The sequence below is a fragment of the Nelumbo nucifera genome, chromosome 7 (genome assembly GCF_055504915.1).
Source record: "Nelumbo nucifera cultivar China Antique chromosome 7, China Antique-T2T, whole genome shotgun sequence".
Taxonomy (NCBI): domain Eukaryota; kingdom Viridiplantae; phylum Streptophyta; class Magnoliopsida; order Proteales; family Nelumbonaceae; genus Nelumbo; species Nelumbo nucifera.
In genome coordinates this window covers 17,285,758-17,308,622 of record NC_142655.1, presented here as the reverse complement: position 1 = coordinate 17,308,622, position 22,865 = coordinate 17,285,758, and the positions used below count along the sequence as shown (strand labels likewise).

The window sequence follows — 22,865 nt, the reverse complement described above, 5'->3', positions numbered from 1 at the left end:
ATAGTCTTAATAAAAATGCTGATAACATAGTAAACTGTTTATATGTTTGATAAAACAAGTATTTTTAATCAAAATTATCTTATTTGTTATCTATGAAATTTACCCTCTTGGTCATAAAATATAACAAAAATTACAAGAAAAATGAAAAAAGAAAACTATTATATATTACTAACTATATAAACAGTTCAAGACAAGAATCAGTCCAGACCCAATTGCTAATTAAAATATAACCATCAAACCAGAACTGACATAATCGGATTAGTTGGTTCGGTTATATATATATATATATATATATATATATATCATTTTTTTGCAAATTTAAATATAAATTTAGATTAAAAATTAAATTTTTTAGATATAATTTTATTAATTCATATGGACAAGCCTGAAGTCCGATCCGGACTTTAGGCCCAGACATATTATCAGGCCTGGTGCAGGCTGGGCTGGGCCCAAGCAGCCCAAAATGCTATTACTAGTTTGCTACCGGACCCGACTGTAAACTAGTTTGATAGATTAATTCAACGAGTTTTGACTTAATGGATCTATTTGATAATAAATGAAAAATTAAATTTTCTTTAATTTTTTTATGCCAAAAAATTAATCAACACATGTTCTAGTTCAATGCAAATTTACACCTGCAACCATTCGATTCACTGGTTTACGCAAAAGCCGGTTTGGTAATTGTAACGAAAAGTAAGGTCATTCTGAAAGCGAATCTTTTATCATCTTCAGTTCGTTCTCTTTTATTCCTCAAAAGGCCAATCTCCATTCCCAGTTTCTCGAAGCTCAGAAAGATGGAACAGAGAAGAAGAATTTCCGGATTAAGTCTTCTATCCTTCTTCCTCTTCTGTGCACTGATCCTCTCCTTTTTAGGATCTGTCGAAGCTTACAAGAACTACACAGTTGGCGACTCTTTGGGTTGGTACGACAAACTTCAGAATCCCAAGGTTGATTACCAAAAGTGGGTTGCTGGCAAGAACTTCAGCTTGGGAGATTTTCTCAGTAAGTCAATACGAACCATAAAGCACAATTCCATGTTTAGATGTTTCTCTGTCTAGCTTATGACAACAATTCTCTATCGAATCTCCATGATCTCTATTGATTGGTCTTTCTGTAGCACATTCTGTATCTGTTGTTTGTCACAGTTCACTACCTTTCACTTGGTGTTTCTTCTTTGGTGAAGGAAATTAATAACTAATTGAAGAAAAACATGAAAGGTATCTGACTGGAGAAATAAGTCATACCCATTTGAGGTAATTTGCATCTGAATTTATAAAATTGTGAAGACCTGCAGTTTTGATGTCTGCAGCGATATAGCACTCTTACGAGCAATTCTGTCTACCCATTTGAAGATTTTCGTTTTGCTTTTTTATTTTCTCTGCCCTTTGGCTATACAATTTCGACTAAGCAAGCTTTTGAAGGGGAAAGAAACGAATGTATTTTCAGGATTTGCATTGATCGAATTTCACTTTAGTTTCAGTTCTTTTCCTATAGTAGCAGACAAATATTTCCCGATTCTCATTTGTTCCAATTTTCCTCTAGTGCTCTGCAATTTGCTTGAAGAAACCCCAAGTATTGGATATAGTTTCATCTCAGAGAATTTCATCCATTTCTGTAGGCCAAAAATGTTTAGTTGTGTGAAATTATATACAGTTTAGCTTGCATTTTTGGATTACAGTAGATTTTGGCATTGAAGGCGGAATTGGATTTGCCAATTCCTCAGATCTCTGGACTCCTATCATTTGGACATTTTTTTGGCATTGTGGAATTCATAAAAACATGGACAAACTTTGAATTCTGGGTATTAGCAGAATTCAAGTTCCTATTTAAAGTTCCTCCCAAAGGTCTAGTCAGTTCATTTTGAAGATATTGAATCAGAGTAAAATTGAAATCCATTCCACATTTCCACTCTTGAAATCCAAATGCAGAAGTAAATGTAAATAGAGTATATGGTATGAGACTTAGCCTCAGTTTGGAAAGAGTACAAATACAAATATGGACAATACAAATAGATACAAAATAATACAAAATGTAAGGTTTTACAATGTACATATCTGTATTTGTACTCCTTCCAAACTGAGCCTTAAGGACTATAAAGTCAGCCTTTCAAGCATCTTATCCGTAGCAAAGGTGTAGATTTCACAGCTAGCATGATAGACCATAGGTGGCTGAGGAATTGTTCTTGCATCCTTTACCACTATATGTACTGATGTGCCATGTATGTGATATCTCGTTTATAAACAGTCTTCTACGGTTCATGACTCCTCTCCTAGATTTACTGTCACTCAGTGTTGGCCTGTAAATTGTTTACTCAAGCTTTTGCCTCCAATGCAGTTTTTCATACTGATAATAACCACTCAGTTGTCCAAACATACAACTTCACGACATACAAGCGGTGCGATTATGCAAATGCTAATGATCACGACACCATTCTATGGTCAGCTACACACCCATCTGCAGTAGCTCCTCAAAGAGTAGCAATTGCTGTTCCTCTCACAAAAGAAGGGAGGACATATTTCTTTTCTGGTGATTATGATGGTCAGCAATGCAAGCATGGCCAACGCTTCAAAATAAATGTCACACATGGTGAGGGATTGCCGGAAAGTCTGAAGGACCAACCAGCTGAAGCACCACCTCCGATGAGCCCCATTGTTGACGACAATAATCCGGTGCCAGATACTGTGATTCCATCAAATTTCAGCAATCCTAAGGAAGCTGGAGATCTTCAAGCTACGTCAGGATCTGTTTCTTTAGGCATGTTTTTGAGGACATTGCAGGGGAAACTTAATTGTTTTTTGGTGCTTGTAGTGTTAGTTTGTCTTCTAGGGTGATTTCATTATTTGTTCATTCATTTATTTTTCATTGCAGAGGATAGAATTCTCTAGGATTTGGTTGTTTTGTGCTCTTGGGGATTTCATGTGGTCTTGTACATTGTAGAGTGTTACACTTGTATCAATGTGATTCAACAGTTGAGATGTTGATTAGCTTGATAATGGGACAATGCAGATTAGGTGAGTGGTCTTGGAGGAAATATCTAAATTTATTTTGATCAACAAGATGATTAAAGATAATCAGTTAGTTAGACCTTATATCTCTTAGTGGGACCAATTTCGAAGAATTAATAATTAACTAAAGAGGAATTAAACTATTTGTATTCTGTTGGATTTCCAAGAGCAGACACAAAAAAGAAGAAAGTAAAGGTGCATCCAATACCAGGGATTTATTAAGGCTGTATTTGGTTTGATAGAAAACAACAGAGAAGCAGAAAGCTGCTTGCAAGAGTAATATAGCTTGATAATGATTTATAGTTTGGCATTGTCAGAATTTTCACTAACTAACAAGATTTAGTTCCAAAACGTTTTACCATGTTTACACTGCATATATGTTAATTGAGGAAAAAGAATGCTGCTTGCAAGGCCATTTAAAATCAAGGAGACCAAGTGATATCAGATTACCAGTCTTTTTTTTTTTTTTTAAATTTCTTTGAGAGTGGTAATTAACAGGGATTAATTGGTAATTTAGTCAAATAAAAGGTACACTAAAATAGGGTGTCAACGGTATTTGAAAATCCGATTTTGAATTCGAGATTAAATATAATCCAATCGAATTCAAATATGACATGATTCGATTCAATAAATATTTGAATTTGACTAATTATTTAATTTTTATATATACTATATAAAATATTTAAATATTTTATATAATATATATTTATATACTTTATATAAATAAAATATTTATTTTTATATATTTATTAATTAGTTAAAATAATTAATCGGTTGAATTCAAATCAAATTAAATGTTAGAATATTTAATTAAATTTGAATTCAAACATTGATTTTCAATATCCGTTGGATATCGAATTGAATTTAGATGTTGATTAATTCGATTTGAATTTGATCCATTTACACCCTTACACTAAAATAAATCAAGGAAATTAGAGAGCTGAAATAACCCATGTGGTAGCATATCAACCCTCAAAAAACAAGTACACAATACATATCATACCATATATTTCAATATTTAAAAACTTAGGCTTAGTTTAGAAAGAATGCAAATACAAATATGTGTATGGTATTTCTAAAGTTTATATTTATACTGTATATATTTGTACTTGAATTTTGTTTTTCTAAAATGAGCATCTGTCTTCTCCTATTAGTCTGACAACATTGATTCATTGGATTTTCTACCATTTTCTTGAGGGCAATTAATGTTTGGAACTAACGCCATTTTCTGAGAAGTGCTTGGTTGTTCATAACATGCCGTTTTCTCAAAACAAAAAAAAAAAAAAAAACGTTTTTCTTTTTTAATTTCTTTTGTTTGGGACCATTGCTGGATGCTGTCACATAGACATTTTTGAACATCACATCCGCATACTATTGCTAGCCATAATAAAAAGGAAAAAAAAAATGAGAAAACACAAAAAAAGAACGTTTTATTATATCACTTTTTCCAATTTCGAAGACCTGATCTGAAAAAACGTTTTTCGAAAAAATTTATAAACCAGCATCAGGTGTAAATTGCAAAAATAAATTTCAAACGTGATGCTGATGTGACTGAAGTTTTTCAAGAAAACTACATCAATTACAAACACTTAGGGGTGGGATGGCTTGGATGAGAACCACAAACTATTATTATAATATATAACTAAGCGGGCCTCGTCCTCCACTTCATTACTCATCATCATCCAAAACAAGGGGTCGGCTACTAAGTGGGCCTCGTCCTATTTAGAAAATAAAAATATTTAAAGTATATTCCATTTTCGTAGGGGTAAACACATTTGAATTGTTTATTGAGCAATCCTAAGCTGGAGCTGGCTCCTGGCTCTAATTCATTGTTTTCAACTTTTCATTATTGCAAGGAATTTCTCGATGGATTGATCATCATTTCTGCCTCATCCCCCTTTCTCACTTTGTCTCAAATTAATCATTGTGAAGGGAGTAATTCTTGCATAAAGCTGGTGATGGGTGTTTTTTTTTTATAGAAAAAATGAGAGCTACACAAGTGCAAGATAAATGGCAAGGCAATTTATTTTAGGCTGCAGAACAATTTTATTTGCACTAGTACAAATTTATAAGAGTGCACATGAAAAGAATACAAATTCTGGTTTAATTTTATTTTGAGTTTTATCTTCTGCATTGGGTCTTATTTTACCTCATTTGTACTTCAACCAAACAAAATAAGATAAAATTTGAAACAAAAATGAATCAGAATTTGCACCCAAATCATTTGCACTACCATGTTTTGTATCAATTCAAATAAATTTGCTCTGCAAGTCTGCAACACCCCAAATGCTGCCTTAATAATAGGACTCACACACACAATTTTGTTTAAACAGAAATATATTGCAAAGCTATACGAGTCTGACGGATTCAAGCCAATTTGAGGGTGGAGGAACAACAAAGATGATCTCGATTTGTCAATGAAATGTATTTAAAAATGTAAATCTCCAAAGAAGCACAAAAAATAAGTTTGGTGGTATCACAGAAGCTGAGAAAAGTTGTGTCCTGTGCAATCAAAGTAAGGAAACAGTGGTCCACTTGTTCTTCACCTGCCCATATGCTCGAGCAGTGTTCCTCTTGGCTCAAATTGGTGTCAATCCTGAGATGTAACAAAACAAGGAAATCTTTCAAATATTTCTATTCTGGCATCAGAATACTTCAACAAAGAGCAAAAATTGCCATGGATGCAACTGTTCATGATAATACAGGATACCCTTTTGCATCCTGTTCATTTGCTACAGTAGGCAAGAGTATCTACCTTCCATCCATCAGTCTACTTTACTAAACTCAGAATATGCACAGTAGGATATACTTGCAGATTTTGTATTGTTTAATGAAAAGAATTACATTATATGTGAAGCAGGATATACTTGCAGGGTTCGAGGAGAAGCAGAAGCTGAGTGGTGGTCATTTATCAAGGCATTACAGGAAGCTAGCAGAAGGGGGGTATCAGGAAGGTCAATATCTACTCTGATGCATTGGGCCTAGTAAATAGTATGAATAGTACGTTTGATTCACCTAATTGGTTACAAAAACCTTTGAAGGACCAAGTGATCAATCTTATGGAGTTCTTTAATTTAGTAAATATTATGCATAGAAAATTATAACTAATTACAAAATTTCCTGGCTCACCAAATAGGTCATTTTGTTTGTAAGAATGACAAGAGCCAAGGAATGGGTGGATTCTCTTTTGTTAAATTACTGAAGTCCTACAGTTATTACTCTGAAAAAAAAAGGGGAAAAACAAAAAAGAAAGAGTAAGGCTCATAACCATATTAAGGCTAATAGAAGTGATAAAACTTCAATGTATGTTCGGGGACAAGCTGAGGCAACAACAGTTCACCTGTGAACTCTTTTTGTGAGAATAAACAAGGATTGCTTACAGTTAGAATAAGCATCCCAACACATGTTGTAGGGTTTTTTGAAATTCAGCAGCTACTCATCATTGCTAATCCAGACTCAACAGATATAAAACCAGAACATCTTGAAAAGAGTACATAAAGAAGGGGGAACAAATACCTACATATCAAAAATGATAACCTTATCAAGCTTGATGATAAAGAGATGAAGGGAAGTTGATTCGTTAAAAACTGCTAACCTTGTTATTATATTACGAACCAACCAGCCACATGTTTGTTGTCTCCATCAGAATTCCTACCCAGCAAATTTCAGTCTAGAATTTTAGAGTATTTAACATTGAAGTTGTAACACCCTCTTCTGTTGTGCAGGTATACCCTTTGGTAATATAGCATAGAGCATCAAAAGGGAGGGAGATCTTAAATGAATGTGGCATATCAATAAGCTTGTTTTGCACTAAAGTTTCAATACTAAGGCTGCATTTGGCATTCCTTATTCTAGGAATTTGGAAACAGATCCCCCAATAACAGATTGGATAAAATAATCGCTTCAAGACCAATTAGAGGTCGATTCAATATTAATTTGATTCCTAGAAAGAGTTTTGACTTTTTGAAATCCATGCCAACACTGTTATGCTCATGGCACACCAGTTGGAAGCAGGTAGTCTACTCTTTAAAGCTCAGTTTGGAAGGAGTACAAATACAAATTTGTAGAGTACAAAACCTTATATTTTGTATGCATTTGTACTGTACATATTTGTATTTGCACACTTTCCAAACTGAGCCTAAAGTGCAAAATAATTGGAAATCACTGGTCTATATTTTATATTATTAATAAAATGAACCAATATTTTATATAATGAACAAATAAATTAAAAATAATTCTTATGAGACTTGTAATAAACATATTACAAATAAACCAAGTTTATCAATAGATTCATAGTAAGTAATTTGTAAATTATTTGACTGAGGATAGTCCATATTTCATGATTTCATCCGTTGAATTCGAATCGCAACCAACCTGATTGGATTTGTATTTGAGGTCAGACAAATGAATACAATTTGCAGCCCAAGTATTGTAGAAAAATTTGTTAGAAATCGGCTTAACATTCACCTCTGAGCATTTTAAAACTAAAGAGAAATTCAAATAGGCACATACCTTCCATTTTGGCTACTCAAGGCTTGAAAAAACTCTTACTCAGCTATGGCTGGACTCAAACACTCTCCACTGACTCTAGGCTTCCAAAGATGGGATAGAAACTGATGTAACCGTTTCTGGTCACGTACCAATTTTTTGTGATGTATCAATTTTTTTGGCTAAGTACCTCGTCATTTGACCTAGTGGTGAACTACCTGGTGGTGAACTGCCTGGTGGTGAGCTACTTGGTGACGAACTCCCTGGTGGTGAGCTACCTGGTGGCAAGCTACCTGGTGACGAGATCCCTGGTGGTGAGCTGCCTGGTGACGAGCTCCCTGGTGGTGAGCTACCTGGTGACGAGCTCCCTGGTGGTGAGCTATCTGGTGGCGAGCTACCTGGTGACGAGCTACTTGGTGACGAGCTCCCTGGTGGTGAGCTGCCTGGTGACGAGCTCCCTGGTGGTGAGCTACTTGGTGACGAGCTCCCTGGTGGTGAGCTGCCTGGTGACGAGCTCCCTGGTGGTGAGCTACTTGGTGACGAGCTCCCTGGTGGTGAGCTACCTACTCCAAGGCAGCCTGTGACTCCGAGAATGGTGGAGCTCCCTGGTGTAGCGCAACCCGACTGCCCTCTACATGAGGTGATCTTCTCTCCTTTGTAGGCAATGGGAGCTGAGGGACCTGTGAGAACTCCATCTTTTCCTCCTCTTTGTAGGCGGCGGGAGCAGAGGGACCTGCGAGAACTGAATCAGAGGACTCGAGGGTATTTTCCCGGCGGGGACTCTCCGACGCTTAAGTTAGCACTCTGATTGTAGAGAGCTTGAAGATGATATTGGAGAAATGAGAGAGCTAGAGAGCAGGGATTACCTCCATTTTTTCCATCCTCTCCCCCTTGGCTTTGGGGGTCGGAGTCCTTATATAGTGGTGCCCAGTCACATCAGGCGTAACCACCACTGCCCAAGCCATTACTGCCAGGACTGAGGTGACAGGTGCAGGCTACTGCTGCAGGGTACGGACTCGTCAAGCGTGCCATGCTTTTCAGAGACGGCAGGTACGACGCCTCCTGGCAAGAGATGTGGGCGCTGCCACCAGATCTATCAGGTACGGTTGTCAGGCAGGAGATCTTCCTGCGATATGCCGAACTGCTCTTCTGTACCGAGCTACCCTACAAGTGGCGAGCTGCCTATGGCGACGAGCTCCCTGGTGGCTACTTGGTGACGAGCTCCCTGGAGAGTTGCCGAGGTCCTTGGAGAGCTGCCTAGCTCCTTGGCGAGCTCCTTGGAGAGCTGGCAAGCTCCTTGGCGAGCTCTTTGGAGAGCTGCCGAGCTCCTTAGCGAGCTCCTTGGTGAGTTGCCGAGCTCCTTGGAGAGCTGCCTAGCTCCTTGGAGAGCTGCCGCCTAGTTGTCACGAGGTGCCACGTGTCGCAATTTCACTGGAGGGCCAAATCTGCCCTCATCATTTGCCCCCCACTCCCGAGCTGAGATTAACTCAGTGAAGGTAGTATCCTTCTTTTGGCCTGTAAGTCGACGAGCTAGTAAGTGCCGATCCAATTCCGTAGGCCTTGGGAGTCGTTTGTATGTGGCGAGCTATCTGCAAGTAGCGAGCTGCCTATAAGGTGAGGAGGTCTCCGCCAGTTCAGTAGTGTAGCCCTTAGGCTCTGGGGGCAACTTATAGTTCACTTTTTGCTGATTTTGCCCATGCTGAGGAAGCAATTGGGTATTTAGCAATAATGTGGCCCGTAGGCTTTGGGAGCGACTTGTAGTCCACTCTTCTTGACTTTGCCCATGCCGAAGAGGCAACCGGGTCTTAAGCAGTAATGTGGCTCGTAGGCTTTGCCTGTGAGGTGTCGGGCTGACCAGGTGCCGAGCTGACTAGGTGCTGAGCTGCCTGAGGTGTCGGGCTGACCAAGTGCCGAGCTACTTGTGAGGCGCCGAGCTTAGCAGGTGCCGAGCTACTAGTGAGGTGCCGAGCTGACCAGGTGCCGAGCTACCCAGGTGCCGAGCTACTAGTGAGGTACTGAGCTGACCAGGTGCCGAGCTGACCAGGTGCCGATCTAACTAGGTGCCGAGATACCTAGGTGCCGAGCTACCTACAAGGTGCCGAGCTGACCAGGTGCCGAGCCGATCAGTTGGGTGCCTTAGAGCTATGACTGCGCTGCATCGACTTCGTAATGCCGGTCATCGTACCTGACAGATCTGGTGGCAGCGCCCAAATCTCTTGCCAGGCGGCGTCGTGCCTGCCGTCTCTAAAAAGCATGGCACGCCTGACGAGTCTATACCCTGCAGCAGCAGCCTGCACCTGTCACCTCAGTCCTGGCAGTAATGGCTTGGGCAGTGCTGGTTACGCCTGATGTGACTGGGCACCACTATATAAGGACTCCGACCTCCAAAGCCAAGGGGTAGAGGATGGAAAAAATGGAGGTAATCCTTGCTCTCTAGCTCTCTCATTTCTCCAATATCATCTTCAAGCTCTCTACAATCAGAGTGCTAACTTAAGCGTCGGAGAGTCCCTGCCGGGAAAATACCCCCGAGTCCTCTGATTCAGTTCTCGCAAGTCCCTCTGCTCCCACCGCCTACAAAGAGGAGGAAAAGATGGAGTTCTCGCAGGTCTCTCAGCTTCCACTGCCTACAAAGGAGAGAAGATCACCCCATGCAGAGGGTAGTCGGGTTGCGCTGCACCAGGGAGCTCCACCATTCTCTGAGTCACAGGCCGCCTAGGAGTAGGTAGCTCGTCACCAAGTAGCTCGTCACTAGGTAGCTCACCACCAGGGAGCTCGTCACCAGGCAGCTCACCACCAAGGAGCTAGGCAGCTCTCCAAGGAGCTCGCCAACTCTCCAGGGAGCTCGCCAAGGAGCTCGTCACCAAGTAGCCACTAGGGAGCTCGTCGCCATAGGCAGCTCGCCACTTGTAGGGTAGCTCTGTGCAGAAGAGCAGTTCGGCATATCGCAGGAAGATCTCCTGCCTGACAACCATACCTGACAGATCTGGTGGCAATGCCCACATCTCTTGCCAAGCGATGTCGTGCCTGCCGTCTCTGAAAAGCATGGCACGCCTGACGAGTCCGTACCCTATAGCAGCAGCCTGCACCTGTCACCTCAGTCCTGGTAGTAATGGCTTGGGCAGTGGTGGTTACGCCTGATGTGACTGGGCACCACTATATAAGGACTCCGACCCCCAAAGCCAAGGGGGAGAGGATGGAAAAAATGGAGGTAATCCCTGCTCTCTAGCTCTCTCATTTCTCCAATATCATCTTCAAGCTCTCTACAATCAGAGTGCTAACTTAAGCGTCGGAGAGTCCTTGCCGGGAAAATACCCCCGGGTCCTCTAATTCAGTTCTCGCAGGTCCCTCTGCTCCCGCCGCCTACAAAGAGGAGGAAAAGATGGAGTTCTCGCAGGTCCCTTAGCTCCCACTGCCTACAAAGGAGAGAAGATCACCTCATGCAGAGGGCAGTCTGGTTGTGCTGCACCAGGGAGCTCCCCCATTCTCTGAGTCACAGGCTGCCTAGGAGTAGGTAGCTCGCCACCAGGTAGCTCACCACCAGGGAGCTCGTCACCAAGTAGCTCGTCACCAGGTAGCTCACCACCAGGGAGCTCGTCACCAGGCAGCTCACTACCAGGGAGCTCGTTACCAGGCAGTTCACCACCAGGGAGCTCGTCACCAAGTAGCTCGTCACCAGGTAGCTCGCCACCAGGTAGATCACCACTAGGGAGCTCGTCACCAGGCAGCTCACCACCAGGGAGCTCGTCACCAAGTAGCTTGTCACCAGGTAGCTCGCCACCAGGTAGCTCACCACCAGGGAGTTCGTCATCAAGTAGCTCACCACCAGGCACTTCACCACTAGGTCAAATGACGAGGTACTTAGCCAAAAAAATTGATACATCACAAAAAATTGGTACGTGACCAGAAACGATTACATCAGAAACAATTAAGAGGACGCCTTGCTAAGGGGTGACCATCTCTATTTATAGGCATTTTTGAGGCATTCAGAAAGTCCTCCCATCAAAGACTTTGAAGTCTTTGAACACGTTACAAGTATTACATAGATCCATATTCATTATCATATATTTGGTTTTCGTGGGGTCGAGAAAAAACCCTATCACTTAATCGGGATTTGTCAATAAAATGTGTTGAAAATGTATAGCTCCAAGGATTGATAAATTAACAGTGTGGCTCAGAACTATAGAAGGCTTAAGCTGCTCCTCCTTGACTGGTTCAATATAAAGTTTTGAGGTTCACAGCTGAAGTCCAAGCTCGATTAAACTTGAGTAAAGGCTACAGAAGTGACTTCAATGCATGTTCCGTGCGGGCTTCTATTCAAACAAGCTGAGGCACCTGCAGTTAAACTCTTTTTATGAGACTGCACAAGGATGCCTCACAGCTAGTCAGCTACAATAAGCAACTCGACACATGTTGTAGAGTTTTGAAATTCAGCAGCCATATTCATTCTGGCTAATCTGGATGCTATAGCAATAAAACCAGAACATCTTGAAAAGAGTAGATATAGAAGATGGAACAAATGCCTACAATAACCTGAAAAATGAAAACCTTATCAATGATGCGATAAAATTGATTTCGTTGAGTAACTGCTAACCTTGTGATGATATTAAGAACCAACCAACCACGTCTTTGTGTTTCCATCAGGATTCTTACCCAGCAAATTTCAGTTTAGAGTAGTTGACATTGCAGTTTTAGCCTTCTCCTCTGCTGCAATAGAGAACCCAAAAGGAAGTTCTTAAATGAATTGGACGTTAAATAAGATTGTTTCACACTGAAAGTTTAAACATTCATCTTCCCATTTGGTATTGTGTTATACTCAAGTGTCAATGTTAAACTCCCTTCCTCCTTCCCCCTCTCTGGATGAATCCTAGAGGAATGTATTTAATTTAGTATTTAGCTGATTCTTTGGCCAAAATATGGATACACACAGAGATTGTTTGATTCCAGTTTCATGCCTCTGTATAATTCTCTTGGGTGCCTCTATTTTCTGTTCCCTATTTTTAAATGGTGTAAAGCATTGGTTGGGGGTGATCAGGTCAATCAATTGAAAGAACAAAATACAAGAAAGAGCAAGTGAGGTGAGGTATGACACCCAGATCGGATATAACATTGGACATATGCATACGGATACAGGGGATTTCATTTTCCCTTTCCTAAAATCATAGATGCATATATGGTACAAGTATCCCCCCTAGATAATTATATAGTTTTTGAAGCAAGATTCATTTCTTAAGACTTGTATCTTACAAAATTTCTAATGTGCAGAAGTTCTTCAGAGGACAATTAGTTGAAATAAACAATTTTGCATATTTTAAAAGGGTTAGTTTCTGCTATAGAGTAGATCTGGTAGTGCCCATGCAATATTAGGTGTTGTATCTGGTATATCATACAAATCTCCAACCCAGTTACAAGTCAGAACCTCTAATTCTGTCTGTAAAGAGTGTCTTTCCGGTGGGTAGATGACAAGAAGGTAAGATGACAACAAAACACAAAGTAGGTAAAACATTAAACAGTAAAACTGAAAATTCATTAAACATTTGTATTGAGGATCAAAAGAAAATCAAAACAGAGTTTCATAACCCAGCCTATAGATTACAGAAACAAAAATAACAATTAAAATGCAGAATAAAGGTGAAGATTAACCTATACTAACCTTATAAAAATGTGCAGCAGCAAAGTTCGGAATAAAACAGTTGGTGCAGTAAAAATATACCAAGCTAGGATGGATGGAGGAAAAATCATCATCATCCATGCCTTATCCCAACTATATGGGGTCAGCTACATTAATCCTGTTTTGCCAATCTGTTCTATTTAAAGCCATATCCTCTGTTAAATTATTTGTGCTTAAATTAGGATCAAAGAGAAATGGAAATTGAAAATAAATGATTGGAATCAGGAAATATAAATTACCTCAATTAAAGATAAACAGGAATTAATGACAAAATAAAAAGATAGGGGCACAAATGCTGATGCCACGAAGAAACAAACACAGAGGTAGCAAATAAAAAATCATGTCCAGTCCTTTAACAGTCAGTTATTGGAGAAAAAAAAGTAGACTACACAATAATAACAGCGACCAAGTTATATGAAACACAGAAGATCAAGGAATGCTTAATCAGTTCTATGCAAGATTCAGTTATATGAATATAGTGAGAAATGGTGCAGCAGTAAGGGCTTTGAAATATTAAGAGCTGCAATGCACAATAACATTAGGGGTCTAGGGACCATGAAATCTGTTGAGAAAACAATCCAGAAATGAGAATTTATATGTGAAAGATTTGTATGTCATTAGAGAACCACTGAAAAGCTTGAAGGTGACCACAAATAAGTACTCCACTAATGTGACCAAAATAGCACAAAAAAGATATAGATTTGCAACCTAGTCTAGGGCATGAAGATCAGACTAAATTAGACACTATCATCCCCTTGACTGAATACTCTCCAAACCATAGAAAATGCTTTATGTCACATGTTTAATGAGCCTTCAGCACAATTTTCTGTATTTTCTTTTCCCTAAATTAACTCTTTCTAATGTTAAAGGTCACTAATTTCATCCCCAATAAGTGAACACCATACCCATCTATACATTTGATAGAGTTTTCTCACTGTCTAATACAGGAAGGAGAAAAATAAAGAGACAAAATTATCCCAATTTACTTTGAGAGATACCCAGTCTCTTTACCTTGTTTCTCTCCCCCAAAAGCAGAGAATTTTAAAATGGACGAAGAACGCCAAAAAAAAAAAAAAGAGTTAACACAGATGGCTTAACCTTCCGAATACCTCTAATAGAATCGTTCTCAGAGCTCATCATCAATGAAAACTGAAAATCCAAGCACATAGACAGTCAGTTTTCAAAAGAAGCCAAAAATTGCCAAAAAAATTTGGACCATTTCTCGATTTGTGCGTGTCATCCTTGCGCAGGGGCCATGCTAATCTTCTCTGTATCGTTCCAATTTTATCGGATGTCTCCGAAGAGACACTTTAGTTTTGCAAACGAATGTAAATTAAAAGCTCTTATTTTTTTGAGCTAGGCGATGTGGGACTTCGGACAGCGTTTCACTTGTGGCTTGTGATAGTGAGGCTGAAACTCAAACCAGGGCTATTTTAGGGCCCATAACCTAAAGCAGGACTCAATGTCTCAATGAGCTCTTCGCCTGGTCCAGCTGCATCAATACATTGCAGGGAAGCCATACTGGTTCTGGTTGGGTAAGGTCAAATACTGATGTGCCCCCATCCGGCTCCATCATCACTACATTGCTGGCAACAAGCAGGGAAGTTTTTAAATACCGTACCGTTTTCATATAACGACGCTGTTCAACATTTTGTAGCCCTGTATTGTCATTTTCATCGCTTCACGGCTTGAAATCCATTAACTATTTGACAAAATGCCAAAGAGATCTTCCATCGTTTGCCATTGGCCGTATCTTATTGTCTACCCAGTAGTAGTCTTAGTGGCCTACCTGCTAATCCCAGGAAACCATGAAACGAAGAAGACGACTAAGGAAACAAATTTGTTTGCTCTATTGCACGGAATGTACATGGGAAAAGGAAAAAAGAGTTGGTTTTTCCAGGGAAAGATGGAACCATTTTTGCTAAGTGGTGAAGTATAACTTCTTTCTGAAAGAGGAAGATTTCGCTTTTCAAGTCATTACAATGCTAAGGTGCATCACCTTGCGTGCTGCAGAAGACAATTTTTGGGACCCATGTGTTATGATCTTCGCACCTAGATCATTGGGTTTAGCATCTTTGATGGATGGATCTTTGTAGTTTATGTGAAAAACAGGAAAATATTGAACATTTCATCAAGGATTGTCCTACAAAACCAAGGATCAATTGGAGGGTCAAAGGACCCATTGGTGAGTCTTAATGAGAAAATTTGGAAACCCATCATGTGAAAACCCATCGAATCGATATTTTTTTAGGTTATTTCGGATATTTCGGTTAAAACCGAAATGATTTAACTTGAGTCTCATTTCACCAAGATATAAAAAAAAAAACATGTATACCAGTTATGTGGTTACTCATTAAGTCAAGCCCTCTGTCAATACGTGTTTTATCCAAAATACAGAAGAAGAAGAAGAAGAAGAATAAGAAACTGGAGATGAACGGAGGAAGATGCAAGAGGACCAGAGCTTGGAGGAAGATACAGCGGCAGCTGTGGCACTCGACAATGATGGCAAGCCTTCTATCAGTCTGTTTTCTATCAAAAACAGAGAAGAAGAAGAAGAAGAAGAAGAAGAAGAAGGGGTACATTGACTTAAGCCCTTTCTGATTGTATTGTATGAGAAAAGCTGAGACAGAGGCAATCTCTTTTGTAGTAAAATAATTGAAGATGGCTAGACTCGTGAGGCAGGGCAGCCACTAACTAGCTAGCAACATTACTCTGCCACGCTGTAGTGGCAGTGCTGATCCGGTGAAGTAGCGTAGAATTCAAAACAGAGAGGTAGGCAAATGCAAGTGAGAGTCTCTGATTTTTGACCTACTGGGTAGTGGGTTCAGACATTCGGCTGCTATTTTAATGTTTTATTTCACTCTTTTACGTTAGTCTCTGCTTTTTGACCTACTGGATAGTGGACTCAGTTGCTATTTTAATATTTTCTTTTATTCTTTTACGTTTTTCTTATTTTGAAAACTAGCAGGTGTCATTTTACTTGTCCTTTACTTGTTTTTCACTCTTTCATTCTTTATAAATTATAAAATATATAATTATAATTGTAAATAGGTTTTTTCAGTTAACCGATTTATAAAGTATGATAACCAAAATCGAAACCCGAAATACAAAAAATCCAAAAGTCAGAAGCCATCTTAGAAAGTCAGAAGCCACCACACCTCAACCCTCCCAATTAGGAGAGTTTATGATTGGATTTGATTTGATTTGAAAAAAATCTCAAACCAAATTGGTAAATTACAGTTCCAAAATTTCTTAGACCAAATCAAACCGTTTTAATATAGAAATCAAACCAAACCATTCTGCTACAGTTTTGAGCCATTCTATTGGGCTTTATCCAATTAAAAAGCTCAAATAACATACATACCTAAGTAAATAGTAAATGTAATTCAAATATCAAATTGAAAGGTTAACAAATACCACCTATTACTATTATATAAATCACATTAACACTTTCACAGATATAAATAGTTTCTTGTGTGTGTTCCAACCTGGTACTAAAACTGCTTTGGCCATTGGTTTCTGAGTCAGGGATTCGATCGTCCAATCTAAACAGATGGTCCATTGCAATTAAAAAAATAAAAATGGCCAAAACCATCATCCAAGTTGAACGGGTTAAATGGTTCAACTGCCCGTATCAGTGGATCATGGGAGTTTGCTATTTATTTCTTATATTTTTTGAAATCCATTTCATTTTTGTGAATCAAAACCACCTTGAAGTCTTATTGTTATGATTTGCTACAATTTGCATAGCTATAAACATTTCATTTTCCATATTCCGTTTTATTTGATTTGGTGTTGCTCTTCTGAAAGTGTATACTTGGCTAATAGGAGATGCTTTTGCCATTTTCATTCAAATTATGTGAACTTGAACAGTCGGATTTTTTTCATTACTAAATTACTAAGGGAGGTGTTCGATAACATGGTTGTTGCCATATCAGCAAAAACAATATAATTTTGTTAACATGGCAGATTTTTTGTTTTCCAAAACAAAGTCAACCATATTGTCAAACACCCCCTAAATGTTCGGGGCTATATTTTCAATGCATATGAAGTATACATACAAACTCCAAACCAAATAGAAGAAAGAGGAAGGCCAAGTGTCTCACTCATTAAATTCCTTATTCTCTTCTTGGTTCATAGTTGGAAATGGAATCGGCTGAAATGGAATTTTTATTCCCAAGGGTGGTGGAGGGAATGGTCATTCCTTCAAATCAGATTCCTGGAGGAATGCCATTCCACCAGGAATGGAAATCAGATTCCAATTCTACCTAACCAAACAATTGGACCATTCTGATTCTGATTCTAGACTATTCAAGTGAACCAAATGGGCGCTTAAATCTCTCCAAATCCCTCTTAAGTCTCTAATAAAGCAGAGGAATAGATTGGGTGGGTTGGTTTGGTTAAGGTTTAAGGTCCTGTTAAGGATAATGACCCCACTAGCAGCAACCCAAATTTGTTAACCCAAACCCAACTTCACACTTAACCCAAGCTTGATTAGAATTGGGTTTTGTTCAGGTTTGAAAGTCCTCTAACTTATTTTACAATTTTTTTTTTTTTTTATTTACAGGGAAGGATGTTCTTTTTTCTTATTTTGGATTTTTATACATTTTAACATAAATATTGGTTATTTGTCATTATTCTCATTTCTAATATCTCAAAATTTCTCATTCAAGCACTTTAAAACAATCGTTAAATCAAATTTTATGACAATCTTTTTTAAATATTCCATAGCCCTCAACCACTTCATTTTTCTATTAAAGCGAATGCATTGCACGGATTCACTTCACTTGCTAGTTTCAAAGCAGAGAGACTTCAGAGCATAAAAAGCGAGAGATAGGGAATAGGGATCCTTTCTTAGCTCTTCCTCCCTCCCTCCCTCCCTCTTCCCCTTCTCTGGATAAATCCCAAAGGAATGTATTTAATTTAGTGTTTTAGCTGATTCTTTGGCCCAAAGATGGATACACATACAGCATGCCTCAATAGAGTTCTCTCGGGTGCCTCTATTGTCAGCTCCCTGTTTTTAAACGGTGTAAAGGATCTTACATTACCATTGACAAATTTGGTTGGGGGTGACCAGGCCAATCAATTGAAAAACAAAATACAAGAAAAAGCATGTGAGATGAGATATGATGCCCAGATCGGACATGAACATGGACATGGACAAGGATACAGCGAATTTCATTTTCCCTTTCCTAAAATCCTAGAAGCATATATGGTACAAGTATCCCACCTAGATAGTTATATCATGCTTCTATATATAGATTTTAAATCAAAATGTCATTTCTTAAAGACTTATATCTTACCAAATTTCTAATGTGTAGAAGTTCTTCAGAGGATAATCAATTGAAATAAACAATTTTACATATTTTAAAAGGGTTAATTTAGGCTATAAAGTACACCTATAAGTGCTGTATGCAGTATTAGATGTTGTATCTGGTATGCCGGGCATGTACAGTTTCCAGGCATCATAGTCATAGGAATCTCCATGTGTTCAGACAATCTAGTTTGGCAGTTTTTTTTTTTTTTTAATGTAAGAGTAATGGAGTGCCTCAATCATACCTATCTGGACTTGCTTTCCATTTGGCATCATCTAGATCAAACAACCGATCAGCCACACACATTGTAGTTTTTTAGATGAGGGCTTAAATCTCTGTAGGAATATCTGGAAAGCATACTGCAGCTTTTAAAGGACTCTCAATTCTTGGCCTTTCTTCCTTGATGCTTGAGGGTGATTCCGAATGCCAAAACCAAAAGTATAATTAAACTCCTGTTGGATGGTTGCATTAAACCTCCCTGGCACATCGGAACAACTATTGTGGACTACAGGACACTTAATGAGGGGATCCACTGAAGCACAAGTCCATTACACTCCTAGAACACCCAATACAGCAGCACATCCACTGTCACAAGTCACAACATAGTTGTTCTATTTCTTCTTGTTTCACTTGGTTCATTTTCCATGATTTTTTTTTTATCTCCTATTGTCAAGGACTGTGACTCGTACTGATTTCTGATGAATGTATTTTCCTTTGTTTGCTTAAAATAAAAAAAAAAAAAATGTCCAGAGTCCTTTAATTGTCAGTTCTTGGGAAAAAAGTAAACTAGACAATAACAACAGTGACCAGGTTCTATGAAACACAGAAGATCAAGGAATGCTTAATCAGTTATATGCAAGATTCAGTTATATGAATATGGTGAGAACTTGTGCAGCAGTAAGGGTATTAAGAGATGCAATGCACAATAGCATTAGGGACCATGATATCGGTTGAGAAACCAATCCAGAAATGAGAATTTATATGTGAAAGATCCGTATGTCATTAGAGAACTACTGAAAAGCTTGAAGTTGACCACAAATAAGAACTCCACTAATGTGACTAAAATAGCTCAAAAAAGATATAGCTTTGAAACCTAGTCTAGAGCATGAAGATCAGCCTAAATTAGACACTATTATCCCCTTGACTGAATGCCTCCAAACCATAGAAAATGCTTTATGTCACATGTTTAATGATACTTCAGCACAATTTTCTGTATTTTCTTTTCCTTAAACTAGCACTGTCTAATGTTAAAGATCATTAATTTCATCGCCAAGAGTTCTGAAATGGCAGTGATCAGTAACCGATATCACTAATATTGCAAAACATGATTCTTAGCATCTGGGGCAATAAATGTTTTGTTTAAAAAGAAAAAGAAAAAGAAAAAAAACAGATATTATGAACAAGTGAACACCCATGAGTACTCATCTATACATTTGATAGAGTTTTTTCACTGACGAATTCAGAAAGGAGAAAAATAAAGAGAAACAAAAAATTATCTCATTTTGCTTTGAAAGATACTCAGAAACTTCACCTTGTTTCTCCACCCCAGAAGCATAAAAAAAAATTTGGACCATTTCTCGATTTGTGCGTGTCATCCTTGCGCAGGGGCCATGCTAATCTTCTCTGTATCGTTCCAATTTTATCGGATGTCTCCGAAGAGACAACCATGTTATCGAGTTGTTGTTAAATCAACTTTCTCATTACTTGCTAACTAAGCGATGTGGGAAAAAGCCATGCTTCTCACCACAATCACAGACCTAGACAGGCAGATATGAACAGCCCAAACCAGGACTTCAGCTCGGGATCCAGTTACCTCCATCCGTGTGACGAGTGACAAGCTCTTCTTGCAATGTAAAGTGGGCTAGACAATCAACTAGTCAGACTAAACTGGCCCGTGAATTAGCGCATGAAGAATGAAGAACGGAGATTTTTCTTGTTGAATGGATGAAGAATGGAGTTCTTACCACCCTAGAAAATGCAAAAACGGTATCAGAACATAGCATTACCACCCTATAAAAGAACAGATTTCAAAATCCTTGAAACTATTTTATGTCAAATGTTTATCGTGCCTTCAATTCAACCATCTTGTCTTTATTGTTAAAACAAACAACTGATATTCAAGACGACGAATTTATACCAGTAACTTGTCAATATATTAAAGCCATTACTGAATGCTGGACTTGGCTATGTGGGATCTTGGGAGGAGTCAACAGGATGCAGACCTAATCTCAGTCACGCTTGGCAGACTTCTGAACGTGAATTATCAGTTCTTGGTATTCTGAAAGAGAAAAGAACTTGTCGAGCAAAATAACATAACGCCAATAAAGTTAAGATTTTTAAGAAACAGAATGCAAATAAAGTTGATAAAGAGATATCATTAACAGTGAACATCCATGCCCAGTTATACATTTCAGTTTGTTTGAACACCTATCTTTTCCGCCAAAAAAAGGAGAAAATAACGCCTTCAATTTCTTTTACTCACGAATACAGAAAAAGGATACAAGAAAGCCAAAAGAAAAACTCATAACCAAATTCATTTTCAAACTAAACCCAGAACTATACTCAGTTTCTCAATGAGAGCAATACAGAAAGAAAAATTTAACCAAATTCCTTCTCGAACAAAGCCCAAAACAATACCCTGTTTCTCAGCCCTACGAGCATGAGTTCTGGAATTGAACAATATTAACGACAACAACAAAATGCAAAAAAAAGGAAAATTTTTAAGAACTTGAAGATCCAGAACATCGATTCAGGGGGGAAAGTGGGAAAAGTATTTGGACCATTTCTCGATTTGTGCGTGTCATCCTTGCGCAGGGGCCATGCTAATCTTCTCTGTATCGTTCCAATTTTATCGGATGTCTCCGAAGAGACACTCTACATATGCAAATGAATGTAAATTAAAAGCTCTTATTTCTATCAGCTAGGCGATGTGGGACATTGGACAGCGTTTCACTTGTATAGGGCTGCAAGTCAGGCCGGGCTAAGTCGGGTTGAGGCACCAACCCTAAGTTCTAAACCCCAACCTGACCAACCCAACCCTAATCCTTACCCAACCTAACCAATCCAACCCTAACCCTAACATTAACTAAATTCCTTCAACCATAACCCAATCCAACTAAACCCGAAGTCAATTTTGGGTTGGGTTGGGCTCAGGTTGGGCCCAATCCAACTTTTTTCCCATTCCTTAAAACTTCATAGAATTTCTTGATTTTAGATCTTAATTCAACTTTAATTCTATGTTTCATTAGCATTTGTTTGTTGACGTTTTTTTTTTTTTTTGTTCTTTTGGTATAAAATTTAGAAAAACAAGTGTTAGAAAATGACTATATCATGCATCTAAACAAATAATTATCTTAAAAGAAATAATGTTATTAAGGTTTTAGTCTTTCTGATTAGGATTAAGTGAAATAATTATCTTAAAAGAAATACATGATACTATATAGTGGGGGTTATACAAATATCATGCATCTAAACAAATCAATGTATAGTATATATTACATATAACATATATTTATATATTACATGTACTATTGAGTTGGATTCAGATTGGATCGGGTTGGCTAAGGGGTCAACCCTAACCCAACCTGAAATAAAATCGAATTCATAAATTTCAACCCTAACCCTAACTCAAACATCAACCCGACCCAACCCAACCCAACTTTTCAGGTTAGGTTAGGGTTGGGTTTGGACCAACCCAGCCCAAATTGCAGCCTTACACTTGTGGCTTGCGACTGTAAGGCAAGGCAGAAACTCAAACGAGGACCAGTTTTAGGGCCCATTACCTAAAGCAGGGCTCGGTGAGCTTTCATCTAGTCTAGTTGCATCAATACGTTGTACCTAGTCTAGCTGCATCAATACGTTGCAGGGCAGCCACCGGATGCTGGTTGGGTGAGGTCAAATACTGATGTGTTGTCATCCAACTCTATCATCACCACATTGCCAGCAACAAGCAGAAACAAATTTCTATGCCGTTTTCATGCTGTTTAACATTTTGCAGCCCTGTATATTGTCATTTTCATTGCTTCACGGCTTGAATCCATTAACTATTTGACAAAAAGCTTAAGAAATCTTTAAGCCAGTAAACCATGCAACGAAGAAGTACGATTAGTAGATAAATTCGTTTGCTCTATTGCACGGAATATGTACATGGGAAAGGAAAATAGTTGATTTTTCAGGGAAAGATGGGACCTTTGTTGCAAAGTGGCACGGCAGGGCCCGCGGGCCATCCCGGGCCATGTCTCCTGGGGATATTTTGGGGTCAGCCCGGCACAGCTCACGGCCTGATCCGGCAGGTTGGCCTGTGAGCCGAATCTTGGACCAAGTTAGGCCATGAATCAGGTCAAAGTTATAAAAAAGTTTATTTAAAAAAATCTTAAAATTTTTATTTTC

General features: G+C 38.8%; 1 protein-coding gene, 2 long non-coding RNA genes and 3 other non-coding genes across 6 annotated transcripts; 1 reads left to right on the top strand and 5 right to left on the bottom strand.

Moving 5' to 3' along the window:
- Positions 1–678: 678 nt before the first annotated feature.
- LOC104607849 (early nodulin-like protein 18) lies at positions 679–3,015 on the top strand. The gene is made up of 2 exons (XM_010273596.3): positions 679–1,002; positions 2,335–3,015. The coding sequence occupies exons 1-2, from the start codon at positions 795–797 to the stop codon at positions 2,829–2,831; spliced, it is 705 nt and encodes a 234-aa protein (XP_010271898.1). The 5' UTR covers positions 679–794; the 3' UTR covers positions 2,832–3,015.
- Positions 3,016–5,242: 2,227 nt separating this feature from the next.
- Positions 5,243–15,999, bottom strand: LOC148790229 (uncharacterized). Its single transcript, XR_016078351.1, has 3 exons — positions 13,144–15,999; positions 12,085–12,197; positions 5,243–5,601 (listed from the first exon to the last, which is right to left on the bottom strand). It is a non-coding gene; the product is annotated as an uncharacterized LOC148790229 (long non-coding RNA).
- Positions 14,366–14,468, bottom strand: LOC148790230 (U6 spliceosomal RNA). Its single transcript, XR_016079053.1, has one exon. It is a non-coding gene; the product is annotated as a U6 spliceosomal RNA (small nuclear RNA).
- A 4,036-nt stretch (positions 16,000–20,035) lies between the features above and the next one.
- LOC148790228 (U6 spliceosomal RNA) lies at positions 20,036–20,138 on the bottom strand. Its single transcript, XR_016079051.1, has one exon. It is a non-coding gene; the product is annotated as a U6 spliceosomal RNA (small nuclear RNA).
- On the bottom strand, positions 20,038–21,332 carry LOC104607848 (uncharacterized). Its single transcript, XR_737017.2, has 2 exons — positions 20,614–21,332; positions 20,038–20,444 (listed from the first exon to the last, which is right to left on the bottom strand). It is a non-coding gene; the product is annotated as an uncharacterized LOC104607848 (long non-coding RNA).
- Positions 21,245–21,347, bottom strand: LOC148790227 (U6 spliceosomal RNA). Its single transcript, XR_016079054.1, has one exon. It is a non-coding gene; the product is annotated as a U6 spliceosomal RNA (small nuclear RNA).
- Between the last annotated feature and the right edge of the window lie 1,518 nt (positions 21,348–22,865).

What these genes read in the sequence shown, in the direction of transcription:
- LOC104607849 (XM_010273596.3), top strand. Translation starts at nt 795, where the DNA reads ATGGAACAGAGAAGAAGAATTTCCGGATTAAGTCTTCTATCCTTCTTC. An exon ending in CAGCTTGGGAGATTTTCTCA is followed by an intron (nt 1,003 to 2,334) that starts GTAAGTCAATAC and finishes CCTCCAATGCAG; the next exon opens with TTTTTCATACTGATAATAAC.